Consider the following 17,932-nt stretch of genomic DNA (forward strand, 5'->3'; position numbering starts at 1 on the left):
TGTACATCAGGTCAGGCAGCATCTGTGAAAGGCTTTGTCATGAGCCCTGTGGGCTTCTGCGGTGATCTGCAGAGGGTTGGGCTCCAAGGTTTCTTGAGCACATCCATTTATTAAATGTTGACTTAACAACAGTCGTTAAGCCCTTGTGCTTTCTGTATAACCTCGTCAAGTTTACTTGGACCTGGCACGGGTTTTCCGTGTTCTATGATTACTTAAAGTGGACTCCCAATTAGCGCTGATCGCGGGGTCCTTGTGTTGAGACTGATTCGCCTCACGGTGTCGCTTGGTCATGCCGCAGATGTTCTGTTGGAGTTCCCATGTGCAAATTCCTGTTCCATTTCTACATGGAGGTCTGTCGTTCCTCCGCACCTGGGTTCGGTCGTTGCCAGTGCTCACCATGACACTTTCAGGTTAAACAGGGTGAACTGCTACGTTGTTCTGCAAGCAAATCTGCAGCAAGTTTCTTATCAATGCACAGTACCAATTGTTTTCATCTCTGAGGTGGATAAACTTTCAACAGAAACATGTTATTTCCTGCAGTTTCTATTATTGTTCCAGATCTTCTGCATCAGTAGTAATCTACTCTGGTGTTGGACACTGCTTCTTGTTTGTCTTCTGTCTAGGATTGCCGAGGTACAGGTTTCTGACACAGGAAGCTACACGTGTGTCGCTGTGAGCCAGGCAGGTGTGACGGAGCATCATTATCACTTGCGTGTTCAAGGTACGTAAGTCTTTGCCTTTAAAAAAAATGTGTGAAGGCCACCTCACTCCCATAATTCATTTACTGACATTCTTCTACCTCAGCTTGTTTGACTGTCCCTTTTTGATTTCTGCCAGTTCAAAGTCAAAGTAAGATTTATTATTAAAGTACGTATATGTTACCATAGGCAACCTTGAGATCCATATTCTTGCGGGCATTCACAGGAAAATAAAGAATTGCAATAGAATGTACAAAGGAAGTATACATAAACAAAGACTGACAAACAACCGAAGTGCAAAAGATAACAAACTGCAAATAAAAAAAATACTGAGAACATGAGTTGTAAAGGGGCCTTGAAAGTGAATCTGTAGATGTTGTAAAAAAAAGTTCAGAGATGGGGTGAGTGAAGTTACCCATACCAATTCAGGAGCCTGATGGCTGTAGGGTAGTAACTGGTACAGAACCTGGTGGTGTGGAACCGAAGGTTTTTGTTCCTCCTGTTCGAAGGTAGTAGTGAGAGGAGGACATGGCCTGGATGGTGGGGGTCCTTGGTGCTGCTTTCCTGTGGCAGTGCTCCGTGCAAGTGTCAGGGAGGGTTTTACCTGTGATGTTCTGTGTCCACAACCTAGGGACTCGCCTCCAAGGGCACTTCATCTCATGTTCTTGATATTTGTTGCTTATTTATTATTATTTTTTCTTTCTTTTTGTACTTGCACGGTTTGTTGACTTTTGCACACTGGCGGTCCGCCCTGCTGGTGCGGTCTTTCGTTGATTCTGTTATGCTTATTGGATTTATTCTGTCTACCCACAAGATAAAGAATCTCAGGGTGTATATGTTGACATATACAGTATGTACTTGATAATAAAATTACTTTGAACTGTGAGCTTTGTTATGGATTTAAGTGACACCGTTTTCTCTTTCTTTTCCCAACAACCCCCTCCCTCCCAACAAAGTTCCTCCAAGAATTGAAAACTCCGGGAAAGTGGAAGAAGTACTGGCCATCCACGGGACATCTGTTCGTCTCACCTGCGAAGCCAGTGGGATCCCGCCCCCAAGCTTCTCGTGGCTGAAGGACGGTGAACTGCTGGCGCTGAACGACCTGGTTACCGAGAGTCATGGGAAGAGGCTTGAGCTGCCGTCCGTCAGTCTGAATGACTCCGGCTGGTACTCTTGCATCGTTGTGAACGAAGCCGGCGAGGCTACCAAACTCTTCAACTTGGTGGTCATGGGTGAGTGACACGCATGCTTGGATTTGTGAACGGGTGCAGTTTCAAAGGGAAGAGCAGACATAAAGGGTTCATTTGTCACGCGTACATCGAAACATGCAGTGAAACGTGTCATCTTTGCATCAACAGTCCGAGCAATACAGGCAAAATGCTGGAGGGACTCGGCAGGTCAGACAACATCTATGGAGAGGAATAAGCAGTCAACACTTCAGGCTTGGCTGAAACGTTCTCAGTTTATTCCTCTCCATAGCGGCTGCCTGACCTGCTGAGTTCCACCAGCACCTTGCGTGTGTTGTTCAGAATTTCCACTGTCTCTTGTATTTATGAACACTGTGCTGGGGCGGCAAGTGTCATCATGTTTCTGACGCCAACATAACCTGCCCACAGCTTACTCACCCTAACCCATAAGCCTTTGGAGTGTGGGAAAGAAACCGGAACACCCGGAAGAGACAAACACAGTCACAAGGAGAACATTCAGACTCCTTACAGGCTACGATAGGAATTGAGCTTGGGTCGCTGGTGCTGTAACATATTACACTAAACACTACACTACAGTGCTGCCCTTTACACAACTGTGTCACCCTCTAGATCATATATGTCAAACTCAAGGCCTGCGGGCCAAATCCGGCCAGCGGTGGAATTATCTTTGGCCCACGAGATAATATCTAATTACTATTAAAGCTGGCCCCAGTAATCGAAGCGCCTATGGCGTATGATATGACTAATGCTGAGTTTATTCAGGTACCAGGTTTTCAGGGTTTTTAGTGTTTATTCGGCAGTCTCCTTCATAAGAAACGGAATTTGTAAAGTGAAACACTTTGTAGTTATAGCAGAGACTGAGACACATGAGAGCAGGCTGAAAAAATGGAGGCAACGAAAGCTGACACGCGTCCGACTGATCCGGCCCGTGACCTAAAATGAGTTTGACACCCCTGCTCTAGATGATTCTGAAGCTGTACTCCTCTCTTTATATTGGACCAAATCAGGAAGGATGGAGTTCAGGAATAATTGCAATCAGTAGCTGAGAACGGTCTCAAGCTCATTAACTCTCCAGAGCCTAAAATGAATACCACTGTATCAACTATTCCATTCATCCTTGCATCTCAATGGAATAGTTGATACAGTGGTATTCATTTTGAAAAATTCCCTCATCTCCTACAGGATCTTATTTGATTTGAAAGTAGCAAAAGTAATTCCCTGATTCAAAGGGAGACAGTGACAGAAAGAAGGAAACCACAGGACAGGTAGCTTAACATCTGTCGTGGGGAAAATATTACCCATGTTAGAAGCCAATGTGACAGGGCTGTTTGGTAAGTTAAAGTAATCAGCCAAGTCAATAGTGTTTTTGTGAAGGAGAAATCATGTTCAACCAGTTTATTGGAGTTTTATTTGAGGAAACAGCATGTGCTGTGGATAAAGATAGATAGATAGATACTTTATTGGTCCCAAAGGAAATTACAGCGTCACAGTACCATTACAAGTGTACAGGTATACAAATATGAGAAGTAAGAAAGAATAAAAAGTAAGTTAACTGATTAATAAGATGTGCAAAATTTACAAGTCGAAGATTACAAGATTTACAAGTTCACGCTGATAAGGTGGTGGTGCAGGAATTACTGTAATATTACACAGTAATGGGTGCACATTCATAGTACCCAGATAAGAAGTGATGGTAGTATGGCACAGGATGTCCGTGATAGCAGGGTGTGGTAAACAGAGCTTAAGCAGAGCTCTCATAAAGAGAGGTTAAAAACAATTTAACAGGAGGGGGTCATCACTTCCTTGGCTATAGTTTGATTCATTACAGAGCCTAATAGCTGAGGGTAAGAGTGACCTCATATAGCACTCTTTGGAGCAGTACAGTTGTCTTAGTCTGTTACTAAATGTGCTCTTCTGTTCAGCCAAGGTGGCATGCAGAAGGTGAGAAACATTGTCCAGAATTGTCAGGATCTTCTGTAGAGTCCTTTGTTCTACCACAGCCCCCTGTGTGACCAGTTTGACTCCAATAACAGAGCCAGCCATTCTGATCAGTTAATTGAGCCTGTTGGCATTAACTGTGTTGACGCCATTGCCCCAGCACACCACCGCATAGAAGATTGTACTGGTGACAACAGACTGGTAGAACATGTGAAGGAGAGGCCTACATACTCAAAGAACCTCAGTCTCCTCAGGAAGCAGAGGCAACTCTGGCCCTTCTTGTATACAAAGGTGTACCAAGCAATGTTGTAAACTTAAAATTCCAGAAGACAAGTATGAAGTTGCCTTATCAAAGCTTATTACAGTATTAAATATTGCTATCGCTGTTGAACTTAAGAGTTAGAGGTGGGCAACCTTTGTTCACTCATGATCTGTGTAACACATAAAGTGCTGGGGAACCTCAGCAGATCAAGCAGCATCTGTGGAGATGAATGAGCAGTCTATGTCTCCATAGGCGCTGCCTGGCCGCTGAGACCCCCAGCACTTTGCCTGTGTTCTGCTGGGTTTCCAGCATCTGCAGAATTTCTCCTGTTCAGGCTCTGTGCGTTCCCACCTCACAGTAACAATTTTTCTTTGCAGAGCCTCCACACATTTCTCGCTCAGAAATGCCACAGGAAGTATCGGTGGTTTTAAATGATCCTCTGGAGCTGACGTGCATGGCAACGGGAATCCCTCTTCCTGACATAAGGTGGCTGAAGGATGGAGCTCCACTCAGTGGATTTGGCCTAGTGCTAAGTGATGGAAAAGTCCTCAGAATAGAAAGCATACAGGTCAATGGTTCCTATTTCCATATACTAAGACTTATTTCATGAACTTGTTTATAACGCATTAGATAGTAATACTTCATGAGCCATTGACATCTTTTGGGTGACTCTTATGCTTTGTAACTGAAGTGATGTGTGGTAATATAAGCCCAATATCATTGCTTGGCCTCTGAATGGTGTTCCGAACTTGGTACACCATAATTTGCCATGTAGAAAATGCAACTTCCACAAAGATCAATGTGCCAGGATTGGGAGTTTGTGTAATCTATGCAGTTCTTGGAATATAATCTGAAGATGAATCTGTGGTTAATATTAGTCTCGTAATGGGGCCTCAGTGAGAGGAAACCATTTTGACAAAATGATTATGGATCTCAAATATTTTCTCTGTTCCCATTTCACCACAGAAGACGCCTTATCTCCTGGGTATTTCCACCTCTTCTTGACCCACCCCTTGTCTAAAACCATCGCTGTCTTTGTCATTTAATTTCCTCTGCTCTCTACCTTTTGCCAAACTGTCCCTCTTTCTTTGCCCCTGTTCTATAAGTCATCAGCCAGAAATGTTAGCTCTTGCTTGCTCTTCATAGATGTGGACTGGTCTGCTGAGTGTTTCTGGGATTTTCTGTACTTTCCTCATCGGCGTTAAGTGACCTCTCCAACCAGTTTTAGATTATCAAGTAACTAGGAAGTAATTACTGCCTTGCTAGACAGACAGACCGGGATAACCTAGAGCAACTTGGAGGAGGTTTTCAATTGACGATGCAAAGTTATTGAGTCAGTTGTTTATTTATTTTGGGCTACCCTATCTCCACCTCTTTCAGCAAAACTTGCATAATATGACTAATGAGATCTGTACCACAGCAATACACACAAAATGCCAGAGGAGCTCAGCAGGTCAGGCAGCACCTATGGAAAAGAACAAAGAGCCAATGTTTCAGGACTGATGAAGGAGCTCGGCCTGAAACATCAACTCTTTATTCCTTTCCATAGAAGCTGCCTGATCTGCTGAGTTCCTCTGGCATTTTGTGTGTGTTATTTTGGAATTCCAGCATCTGCAGAACTGCTTGTGTCCTGTACCAGAGTAATAAGCTTTTAGACTAGACATTTCCAGGCATCATCCCTGAAGAAGATGGCAGAGATGGTCATCAAAACTTTGGTTATAATTGATACCGGGATCGGACTGAAAACCTGAGAAGAGTTTATTTGTCATATACGCTGGGAAAGCACTAGATCTTTTTTTTTACTTTGATCGGTGGAGTGTTGTCCAGGGAAATCAGAAGGCAAGGAGAAATGGGAGAGATGGGATCTCAACTACCTTTACAACAGAGGGGTAGTGTACTCGTGCCCTCTGTGGAGTTGACCCAATCAATGTCTGAGTTGCTCTGAGGTCTGTTGTGCTTCCCAATGTGACAGTTCCATAAGATCACAAGGATAGAGCAGCAGCCCATTCAGCTCCTTGCCCCCGCCCTCCCAGTCCATATGACCAAGGCTGATCTGCCTCAAGTTTCATCTCCACTTCTGTGACAGTTCCCATTGCTCCCAATTCCCAGTCTCCTTCTTTAAATACTTCCATCAATATATCTGGGCTAGATAACTGCAGGGGTTCACCGCCCTCTGCATTGAGTAGTTCCTAGGCACCTCAGTCTAAAGTAACTGTCCCATAATCTTCCAACTATGTTCCCTCGTTTGAGATTTTCCAGATAATGGAAACTTCTCAACATTTACTCTGCCATGCTCTTTACTATAGATACTACACTACAACACCACATCAGGACACTGCAGTTAGGTAGGTTGCTATAGATCCCACAGGCATATCAACATGGTTTCCATTTGGAAAGAGAGAACTGGACAGTGACTTCCATTGGCTCCATTTTGTTTTAGGCGATCCAGCCTGATAAAATAACTGGGTTAACCAGCTGCTTGCAGTTAGGGTTAGGCAGAAAATAATAATGTAAAGTGATGTGGAGCTTCAAACAATTAATCCACCTTTTTAATACTGAGTGCACATTACTGACATCTGTGGTGTGGTTTACCATAGGTAGAAGATGCGGGTCTTTATACCTGTGTGGCAACAAGTCCTGCTGGGGAGGATCAGCAGCACCATTTAGTGAAGATAAGTGGTACGGTCACATAATTTAAACATTCTTTCACATGGGTTTTTTTTTCTTCTGATAAATGATCTCCATGTATCTTCACTCAAATCCTCCACTGACACCGTTACCTCACTTGCAGACAATCGCAGCCCACTCCCACATTACTTTCAGCAAAAGCCCTGCATTCGTCGTAACTTAAATTCCTGAATCAGTAAATCATTCTAGTTCTGTATACTGCAAATATTAATACAATCAAACCGCTGCTGCTGTTTTAGAAACTCAGCGTTTTACTCAGTGTTATACAGCAGCTTCTTCCCCTCTGCCAGCAGATTTCTAAACCCACAAACATTATCTCACCATTTTTAGTAGTAACTTATAGTAATTTTTTATGTCAGCATTGTACCGTGGCGACAAAACAACAAATTTCATGACCTATGTCAGGGATAATAAACCTGATTCTGATCCTGAAGTAGTTTGCCTCTAACTTTCTTTCTAAAGGGAAATGAACATCCTGGGACTCAATGACAGAGGAGTGTTCTGTTGATCAACAGTATGAAACAATTTGTCCCCCTTCATCTTATTCAACCAATCCCCCTGTTTATTTAGCCATTGTGTCTCATGGAATATTTGATTTTCTCAGTTTGGAAATACTCTGAAATCATTAATTTGAAGTCAAAGGCGAAATTGTGTTTATTGTCATGTGCATAAGTACGTGTTGAACTGAGGCCCCTGTCGGTCAGAGTTGACCATGGACGTTGCATCCCAGCTGCCAGATACGCAAGCCTGGGCAGTACAATGTGGCGAGCAAGCTGTTGCCCATGTAGCAAGCTCCCCCTCTCCTCACATCTGATGAACCCAGAGGAACGGCAGACACCAATACTGTTTGGTACCAGGAGCATTGCAGGAGTTGCCAGTCAGCATTGTACTCAATGTAGAACTGCCTTCGGGACTTCAGCTCCAGATTCTTCCTCGGAGATTACTCCCAAAGCCTTCCCCATGAGTGTGTGTAGCCCCAAGGCGGCGGAGGTTTGAGATCAGAGTTTTCCTTCTCCTAGATGAGCTGCCACTCATGGATGACGAGCCCCATCTGCCTGAAATGATTAGTTTTAAGGCACTGGTAACCTGCCTTTGCCCCTTCTCCTGTCAATAGAAAGAGCTCCGACGGGCTTAGTAACTAAGCCACACGTGAAGGCCAGGAGCCGGACTTGGTTGTCAGAGGCTAGTTGAGATGCATGTCATTGGGAGCATTTAATAGGTAATGGGAGCTTGTCCCCATTACCACCCCCAGCTATAACAACATTAAGGAACCTACGAGGACATGTATGCACTAGAAAAAATGAAAAACTTACATGCATCAGCATCCCAGGCACCAGGGCATCATATAATCAGCACAGATCTCCATGGTACACTGCAGCACCATAAAGCACCCCGTCCACGTCAGCATTTACAGCACAGACGCCAGTGTCTCGGGAATCCCAGCACAAGCAAAACAACTTAAACATAAATCATACACAATTTCTACAAGGAGAAGCATAAATGGAATAGACGAAATCGTGTTTTAGTGCCAATTAATCGGGTTTTGCCAGTCGGCTCAAGAACTGAATGGCTGAAGGGAAGCGCTTATCTCGAGTTCACATTTTCTCTTTTGTTTTTATCTGCTTCTGGTTATTAACTGATCCCAAGCTCCACCTTTCAGTTCTATTTCCATCTGTCTAATGCAGTTCCCCCAAACATGGCGGGTCCCAGTGATCCTCAGGTGGTTGCTGTGATGGCTGAGGAGGATCTGAGATTGGAATGCAAATCTGAAGCTGTTCCACCTCCCTCTGTTCAGTGGTTCAAGGATGATGTTCCACTGCAGGTGAGTGTCTCTGAGCTGTAGACCTCCACTGGACACATATGCCGTTCAGTTCAACAGTAATGTGTCTGTGCTTTGAGACAAAAAAATGGTTGTCAATGTTTTAGCAAAAGAAATACTTGAGAATTGCCTGGTTTTAGATTCAAAGTGGTGCTCGATGATTTGACAATTTGTGCTCTGATCTATCCTGACTCTAAGACCCAAAATCACACTTCTATCGGACCAGCCTACAGTAATCATTCTCAGTGGCTGGTGGTATAGGATTACGCTTTACATTACTTGCACTCACTTCGAACTGGATGGTGATTATTCATAATGCACAGGATGCTGGAGGAACTCAATGGGTCAGGCAACATCTTCTCAGGAAATGGGCATAGAATACAGAACATAGAACAGCACAACACAGGAACAGGTCCTCCGGCCTACGATGTTGGGCCAATCCAATTTGGTAATCAAATGACCAACCTAACTAATATCTCTGCCTACACAATGTCCATATCCTCATATCCTTCCATTTTCCTCACATTCACATGCCTCTTAAAAGTTCCTCAGGTACCCATCACTCTGTGTACAAAAAACTTGCCTCTCTCACCTCCTTTGAAATTAATCCCTCTCAACTTAAGAGCATGGCCTCTGGTATTAGACATTTCAACCCTGGGAAAAAGATTACCGTCTGTCTATTGTGCCTTTGCCTCTCAAAAATTTTTAAACCTCTATCAGATCTCTGCCGCTTCAGAGAAGACAGCCCAGGCTTGTCCGACCTCTTGATTTGTCACGTGCCCTCTGATCTAGGCAGCATCCTGGTGAACCTCTTCTGCTCCCTCTCTAAAGCCTCAGCATCCTTCCTATCATGGGGGCGAGGGCGACCGGAACCATATGCAACACTCCAGATGCAGCCCAACTGGCGTTTTATAAAGCTGCAACGTAACATCTGGATGGGCAGTGCTACAGCTTGAGACCCTTCATCTTGTCTATCCAGGTAAAGGGTCTTGCCCCAAGATGGAGACAGTCCATTTCCCTTCACAGACACTGAGGCCCTCCAGCATCTGGTACGATGCTTTAGATTCCGCCATTTTCAGCCTCCTGTGGCCCACTTCACACCCTTTCTCGGTAATGTGATGACACCCAACAGTTTCCGGAGAGTTTGGCTAGTGAAATGTTTCTTGTTCCAGTGACGCTCAGAGCTAAGGGGTTGACAAAGTGGCTGTCCTTCTTCCTTTTGGATTTACAATCCAAACCCTTATTTCACCCCTTGCCTTTCAGGTGAATTCTCGTATTCAGAATGTGCCAGATAGTCAGTACTTACTGATCAGCAACGTCGGCCCCTCGGACACGGGCAGGTACAGGTGCCTCGTCAGCAACATCGCAGGAGAGATGAGTCGTGTCTTTAACGTTGTTATTCATGGTGAGTGTGCAGTTTCTCAGTCGTCTCTTATGTGAATAAAGAACCAGCTGAATCAAGTTGCTCAAAATTTTGAAGGGTTTCGATAAATTGCGAGCTAAAGATATTTTCTCTGATCAGTGAGCCGGAAAAGAGGGCATAAATTTCAGATCATCAGTGAAGGATGAGGTGAGAAAATTCATTCTTTGCAGTGTTAGTATATATGGCTGTGGAGGACGAGTCGCCGGGTATAATTAAGGCAGAGGTTGATAGATTCTTGATTATCCAGGCCATGAAGGGATACAGGAAGAAGGCAGGAGGAGACTGGGACTGGGAGGGAAAATGGATCAGCCATGATGAAATGGCAGAACAGACTCGATGGGCCGAATGGCCTAATTCCACTCCTATGTCTTACAGTCTTATGGTCTAAAAACCCCTCGCTGGAAGCAGAACTTAATAATATCCTGTGAGAAAAGTGAATAGAAGCTGTATGCACAACAGAAACACTTCAGAGGGTTTAGAGAAAGGAGAAAGGGAGTGAATAGTCACTGAATGTGAATGAATTAATTTTGGGCTCCACGAGGAACGTAGTGGTTAGCACAATGCTATTACAGCTCGGTGAGTTCCAAAGTTCAGAGTTCATTTCCAGCGCTGCCTGTAAGGAGTTTGTATGTTCTCCCCCTAACTGCGAGGGTTTCCTCCAGCTGGTCCAGTTCCCTCCCACAGACGTACCGGTTAGAATGTTAATTGGTCATTGTAAACTGTCCTGTGATGGTGCCAATGTGAAATAGGTGGGGTGCTGGTTGCCGCGGCTCGTTGGGCCAGAGAGGCCTGTTCCACTGTTACCTCTAAATAAATAATCCTTCCCAATGAGACAGCACCGGTACACACAAAAATCTGCAGATGCTGGAAATCCAAAGCAATACACACAAAATGCTGGAGGAACTCGGCAGGCGGGGCAGCATCAATGGAAAAGAGTAAACAATTGACGTTTCGGGCCGAGACCCTTCATCGGGACTGGAAAGGAAGGGGGAGAAGAGGGGGAGGGAGTACAAGGTGGCAGGTGATCAGTGAAGGCGATCCCCTTCACAAGGGGGCAGGATTCTCTGCTGTTACGTGTCTCTAAAAGCTCGTAATTGAACTAATAAAGCCAGCGGCCGTACTGTGCATTCTGTGCAACAGTCCCAGAATGCTTGTCATGTGGGCCCCACATACGTCAGGCACCTCACCTAACAAAGCAAGGATGGTCCTTTAAAGTCACTTGAAACTCCTGCCAGGACTGTGGGAGAGTCCAGAATCTCCACCTTGAGGTTTTCAGAGCATCCAGCACAGGACAGATGCCTCTTTTCATATTATTCAGAGAGGTACAGCATGTTAACAGGCTGTCCTGGCCCAACGACCCTGCGCTGCCCTATTACACCCATGTGAGGAATTAACCTACCGACCCACTTGGCTTTGGAAAGTGGGAGGAAACCAGAGCATCTGGAGGAAACCCACATGGTCACAGGGAAAATAGACAAACTCCTTATCGACAATGGCAGGAATTGAACCCGTGACACTGGCGGTGTGAAAGTGTTACACTAACCACTACGCAACTGCGCTGCCCCAAGTGTTACTCGCCTCAGGAACCCCAAGATTTCTTTGACTTTGAAGACTTCCCAATGGGCACTGAGTACGCCACACCTTGGTTTGTGAGAATCTTGTCCTGAACCACTTGACTTTTCACACTGAACAATAAGATAATTCCACTCTTAAGTATTTGAGGTAAATGCCCCATTATCATCCGACATTATATACTCGGTTGGGGATGGAATGTTTAGTTACCCTATTTGAGTCTCTGCTATCTATATAATTATTATTGTACAAACAGGAGGTTGAAAACCCAGACTCTTATATCAGCTTCTGAGCCGGCCATCTCCTGCACGCCCAAAGGTGTTCCCGTATTCCCGGACTCCTGGCTGTTCATCTGTTATCAATTTATTCTTTCACTACTATGCACGGTTCCATCGTTTTGCACTCGCCACTGTATTCATTTTTATTATAACGTCGTTTACTCTGAGAGCTTCATGCAAGCAAGGGATTCCATTATACCCTGGTATATACATAGAGCAATAGCAATAAAATAATCTGATCCATCAGAATCCACAGGTTTATTTACTCGGTTCCCTTATGCGTGTTTCAGTTACTCCATCGATCAAGACCGGCTCCCCATCCGTCTCCGTCGTCATCAGCCGGCCGGCTGTGCTGGAATGCGAAGTCCACGGACACCCGAAGCCAACAATCACCTGGAGAAAGGACGGCACTCTGCTGAGTCCAGACAACCCCAGGTACGAGAGACGGCTAGAGAATGATTGGTGCTCTAGTGCTTTGGAAGAAGTGAAGCAATCCCACCTTCCTCCAGGTTGCACCCCTCCATTCGAGATGGTTTATTGTTGCTCTTCAGTAGATGAGTGAACGAGCACACTACACCCAGTGCACAAGAGTCAAGGAGAATGGAACGATTGTTACTCTGGATCCAATCCAACATAAACAACTCAGAAGCATAAAGAACACAATTAAAAAAAACAACAAACACAATAAACATAAATGTAATCCTGTAAAACATAGTGTACATGTAACTGAGTGTGGCTGAGTATGCACAAGGTTAGCTTATATACATCATCATCATCACGTGGGCAATCAGTCCTTGACCGTGATTGTTCTTGGCAAGTTTTTCCAGAGAAGTGTTTTGCCACTGCTTTCTTCTGGGCAGTGTCTTTACAAGACGGGTGACCCCAGCCATTACCAATACTCTTCAGAGACTGTCTGTCTGGCATAACCAGGTCTTGTGATATGCACCAGCTGCTCACACGGCCATCCACCTCCTGGTCGCATGATGCTAAGCAGGCACTACACCTTGTCCAAGGGTAACCTGCAGGCCAGCGGAGGCAAGGAACATCTTACACCTCCATTGGTAGAGATGTTTCTCTGCCCTGCCATCCATTATATGTATAGACTGATTACATATACATAAGATGCCAGTAGGTCCAGGAGTATTTGTACATAAGATAAAACTGACAGAAAATGGTAATGTGACAAGGTGACTCTTGGCAAGAGGAACTCTTCTAGGTAGCAGCAGGACACATAGAAGCCCAGTAGGGCATTAACTGTGTCAGTGTAGGTGTGAGGTGTGGCAGTGCATGTGGGGGATGAAAGGTGCTGAGAGGCTGTGGAGAGGAGTGGCTGATGTGGTGGTGGGGTAAGCTAATGGGTGAAGCTGTTGCTCAGCCTGATGGCTCAGGGGGAAGTAATTGTTCTCGAGTCTAGTGGTCCTGGTGTGGATGCTGCACAGCCTCTTCCCAGATGGGAATGGGACCAAGTTCAAAGTAGATTTATTATCAAGGTATGTATACTCTGTATGCAACCTTGCAGTTCAGCCCCTTGCAGGCAGCCACAAAACAAAGAAACTCGCTTTTAAAAAGACCATCAAGCACCCAACATGTAGAGAAAAAATATCATGCAAACAATAAAAGCAAGCAAGTAACATTCAGAGCTGAAGTTCACAAGAGTGAGTCCACAGCCACGAGGCCAGTCCTCACTGCAGCCGACCCAGGGCCCTTTAGTTGCAGACCACAGCCTGGGTTCAGCACAGAGACGAAGCAGCCCATAGGCAGGGTGGGTGCATCCTTCATGATACTGCTGACCTATTCCCAGCACCTCTCTGCCCCTGATGGTGGATAGGCTGGTGCCAGTGTTGGGCACTTCCAACTGCCCAATACTGCTGCACATAGCAGACAGTGATGCAGCATGTTAGGGTGCCCTCAACTGCACATCTGTAGAACATAGCCACCTTAAAAACACCCTGATTGCACAGTCACTTCATTCCAAGATTCCAGCTGACTCCATCTTAATTTCTATCCCTTCATCTCAAGACTAGTTCTTCCTCGGAGTGTTTAGAACATAGGACAGTACAGCACAGTACAGGCTCTTTGGCCCGTGATGTTGAGCCGGCCTTTAAGATCGATCCAGCCTCCATTTTCCCTTTTCAGTTCTCGGCTTCCTATTCAGAAGCTGTAGGCACTTGTGGAGCATACGGGCATCTGACAACGTGGAATCACTGGCCCTTACGGTTCCATGTTCCCATACGCTCCAGAACCTACAGCCACGGGCTGAGGCTGAGTTTTGGGAGGTTGTTCAGGAGAAGAGAATGGACCCTTTCTGACACCACTGCTACACACCATTCAAGACCCTCAGGCTACATCCACACTACACCGGATAAATCTGTAACCGAAGCTTTTTCACTTCGTTTTTACCCTCCGTCCACACTAATACGGCGTTTTCGTCCCTCGAAACCAGAGATTTTCAGAAATGCTTTCCAGGGTGGGTATTTTTGAAAACGCTGCTCAGGCAGATCAGTGTGGATGGGGTAACCGGAAAAATCTGAAAACGCTATCAGACGGCAACGCGCTATTTCATTGTTTTCTTGAACGCAACCTAACAATTTCAGAACAGACGGCAACGAGACTGAAGCCAGAAGAGTTAGAAATGTACTCACCAAATACTTTGACCCATAACTTACAGAATAAATAAGTATACTCACTTTGCCCTGTTTTCTGTCCTTGCTCGTATGAAGGTGGTTTACCTATTTATGCAAGTACTTCTCTGACAATAGATGTGTAACAGCCTAATGTAACATTGTATGGAAATACAAGCTAACACTGTTGCAGACATGTTTTACACATTTAACAAGGTGCTTTATTAGTGTAACAGAGTTAGTCAGTTTTTCAATGTTCGTCGTCAGCCGGGTCAATCTGTCCACGAACTCCCTGTCGGTTGCCTCCGTACGCTCCAGTATTTGTTTTTTTTTACTTTTAAGTTCTCCTGTGCGAGAGCCAACAGCTGTCCGTCGTTTTAAGTTTTTCTAGTCTGTAACTACACAAACGCGCACTTTTACGGCGAGATTCGATACCAAACATGTCGCTTGTTTTCGGTAGATGTGTCCTGCACATGCCCAGTAGGAGGAGATTCGCTGTAATCTCCGTTTCAGTGTGGATAGAGATATTTCCAAAAACGGATAGTGTGGACACCTATCGTTTTTACGCTAAACTGGTGTTTTCAAAATTATCCAGTCTAGTGTGGATGTAGCCTAAGTTTGCACCTTTCATCACCGTAGATACACACACTCGCTCTTTACCACCAGAGCACATCTTTAATTACTAACACCCTGTGTACACTTTCCATTATTAAAGGTTCACACTTTCACCTCAGTATATATACTTCACATGTGGTCAGCTATGGGACCCCCAAGGGTCTTCTTCCCACCAGCTACTACCAAGCTAGACTGTTAGTTCTTGCTCCTCCGCTGACTGACTGCATTTATCTAGGAATATCCAAGAAGACTGTATGGTCTCAATATTGCACCACGTGTCACAGTAGTTCATTTTTAAAGCATCCTTCCCCCAAGGGTCCAAGAGATTGAGCGGTAGTCCCAATCAGCTCAGCTCATCGCAGGAACCAGCCTGCCTCAGTAAAGCAGTCAGCATAATCAAACATTGCCGCACCCCCCGACCCAGGCATTCTCTGTTCTCCAATCTCCCATCAGATAAAAAAGCCTCCAAGCCCATACCACAGGGCTCAAGGACAACTTCTGTTCTCAGACTCCTGAATAGATCTCTTGTACGATGAGACCATACGACATCGGAGCAGAATTTGCCCATCAAGATCATCGATGGCTGATTTATCTTCCCTCTCAACCCCATTCTCCTGCCTTCTCCCTGTACCCTTTGATGCCCCTAGTAATCAAAACATTTATCAACCTCAGCTTTAAATACAGTGGATCCTGGTTAATTGGGGCACTTTGGAACCCCTACATTTTGGCCAAATTAAGCAGCTGTCCCAATTAGTCAAAGTTTCATCGATAAAGGTTAAAAAAAAAGCCGGACTACCATTTAACTCAGTAACAAATTATGTATTTAAATGAAAGACAGAACAAATCAGAAAGCCACCAATACTACTACAGTACTGTACTATAGAACTGTGCATTAGCTCCTAATAGTTATCGACAGAGGGATGCAACCGGTGCGGTATATGCTGCCATGTACTTTTGATTGACTGTAAATGAAAAAAACCTGCGCACACACCTAGTGCAGATAATGGACTGCCTTCATACAATTTTTGACAATTGCATTCTGTAAATTTTTATTTTCTTTATAATGTTCAAAATGATGGTCGATTCCTTCAAATTCTCATAGTTTCTAACTTGTTGAAGTAGTGAAATCGTTTCATTTTCACTCTCACCCATTTCTGCTCTCTCCAAGCCTGAATGCTTGAAACCACAGTGAGTAAAACAGTTCTCTATTGTCTTGCCAACTATCAGTGACAAAAATCATTACTTTTTGAACACAAGCGTAAGCAATTGACGCTGTTTAAAAACTTCACACAAAGCACTATGTAGTATCTAACAGCCTGATGCTTGTTTAAAAGTGTTCAACATCAGTCTCCTGCCTCAATTAAGCGGCATAATGTCCCAAATAAACAAAGAGAATCCTGGTTATTTTCTCAATTAGTTTCTGTTCTTTAAGAGTTAACATAGAAACATAAAAAACCTACAGCACAATACAGGCCCTTTGGCCCACAAAGTTGTGCCGACCTCAGAAATTACTAGGCTTACCTATAGGCCTCTATTTTTCTAAGCTCCATATACCTATCTAAAAGCCACTTAAAAGACCCCATTGTATCTGCCTCCACCACCGTTGCTGGCAGCCCATTCCACACACTCACCACTCTCTGAGTAAAAAACTTACCCTAATCAGGCTGCCCCGATTATGGTCCAATTAACCGGAATCCCCTGTAAACTCAATGACTTGGCCTCCCCAATTGTCTGTGGCAATAAATTCCACAGATTCACCACCCTCTGGCTAAAGAGACTCCTCCTCAGCTCTGTTCTAAAGTGACTCCTTCTATTCTTGAGGCTGCATCCTTTTGTCCATACGATGGACCTTAAGATAAGTCTGATAAGATGGACTCATAATCTACCTCGTTATGATCTTGCACTTTATCATTTCCCTGCACTAACACTTTTCCAGTAGCTTTTACACTGCATTGTTATTGTTTTATCGTATTCTAGCTCAGTGCACTGTGTAATGATTCAATCTGTATAAACCAGATGCAAGGCAACATTTCTACTGTCTCTCAGTACATGTACCAATAATAATAATTAACCAAGAACAAGAGGATTATGAGCATCAGCTGGCCTCATCTGATCACCTGCTGTTCTGTCTCAGACATTCTTGAGCTAGTAGTGCTGTTGAATTCAGGTAATTTTTGTCCACAAATTTTTGGTCCCTCTGTCGTTATCTGATTGATCTGATTTCTTTACAGGTTCGACTTTCTCTCTGACGGCTCACTACGGATCCGCTCGGTTGAGGTGTTTGACGCTGGCCACTATCTTTGCTCAGCATCTAGTGTAGCCGGCACAGATCATCACTGGATCGAACTGCACGTCTTGGGTATGTCCACGTCACAGGAATGTTATCACAACGGTCTGAGCAATGGTGCATGCCTCTCAGTGCATGAGTGGCGAGCCCATTGATGTAACTCTAGACCTTGAGAAAAGAAAAGAGGGCGAGTGAGCTTCAGAGCTGACATGGAAGGTGAAGAGCTGCCCAAGGGACTAACCAGGGAAATCAACTCATTCCAGTAATGGACGTATCATAGACAAAAGCACTGTTTCAAGCAAGATGATGATTCATTATCTGTTGATATATTTTGGATGGGAACTATTTAGAACTAAAAGGAGGAGCTTGTCTGACACTGATTCCCACACCAATTCATAAACACAAGAGTTGCTGGAAATCCAGAGTAACACACACAAACTGCTGGAGGAGCTCGGCAGGTCAGGTGGCATCGCTGGGATTGTTTAGCATAGATGTTGCCTGACCTGCTGAGTTCCTCCAGCGT

At 44.6% G+C, this 17,932-nt stretch overlaps 1 protein-coding gene across 1 annotated transcript in view; it reads left to right on the forward strand.

Moving 5' to 3' along the window:
* The window catches only part of LOC140731245 (hemicentin-1-like), a 379,087-nt gene that overhangs the window by 281,540 nt on the left and 79,615 nt on the right, over nt 1-17,932 (forward strand). The window contains 8 exon segments of the mRNA XM_073052779.1: nt 624-721; nt 1,655-1,930; nt 4,484-4,674; nt 6,704-6,785; nt 8,480-8,616; nt 9,877-10,018; nt 12,177-12,321; nt 17,354-17,481. Coding sequence (XP_072908880.1) covers nt 624-721; nt 1,655-1,930; nt 4,484-4,674; nt 6,704-6,785; nt 8,480-8,616; nt 9,877-10,018; nt 12,177-12,321; nt 17,354-17,481 — 1,199 coding nt within the window.

This window comes from Hemitrygon akajei, chromosome 7, assembly GCF_048418815.1.
Source record: "Hemitrygon akajei chromosome 7, sHemAka1.3, whole genome shotgun sequence".
NCBI classification, from domain to species: Eukaryota; Metazoa; Chordata; class Chondrichthyes; order Myliobatiformes; family Dasyatidae; genus Hemitrygon; species Hemitrygon akajei.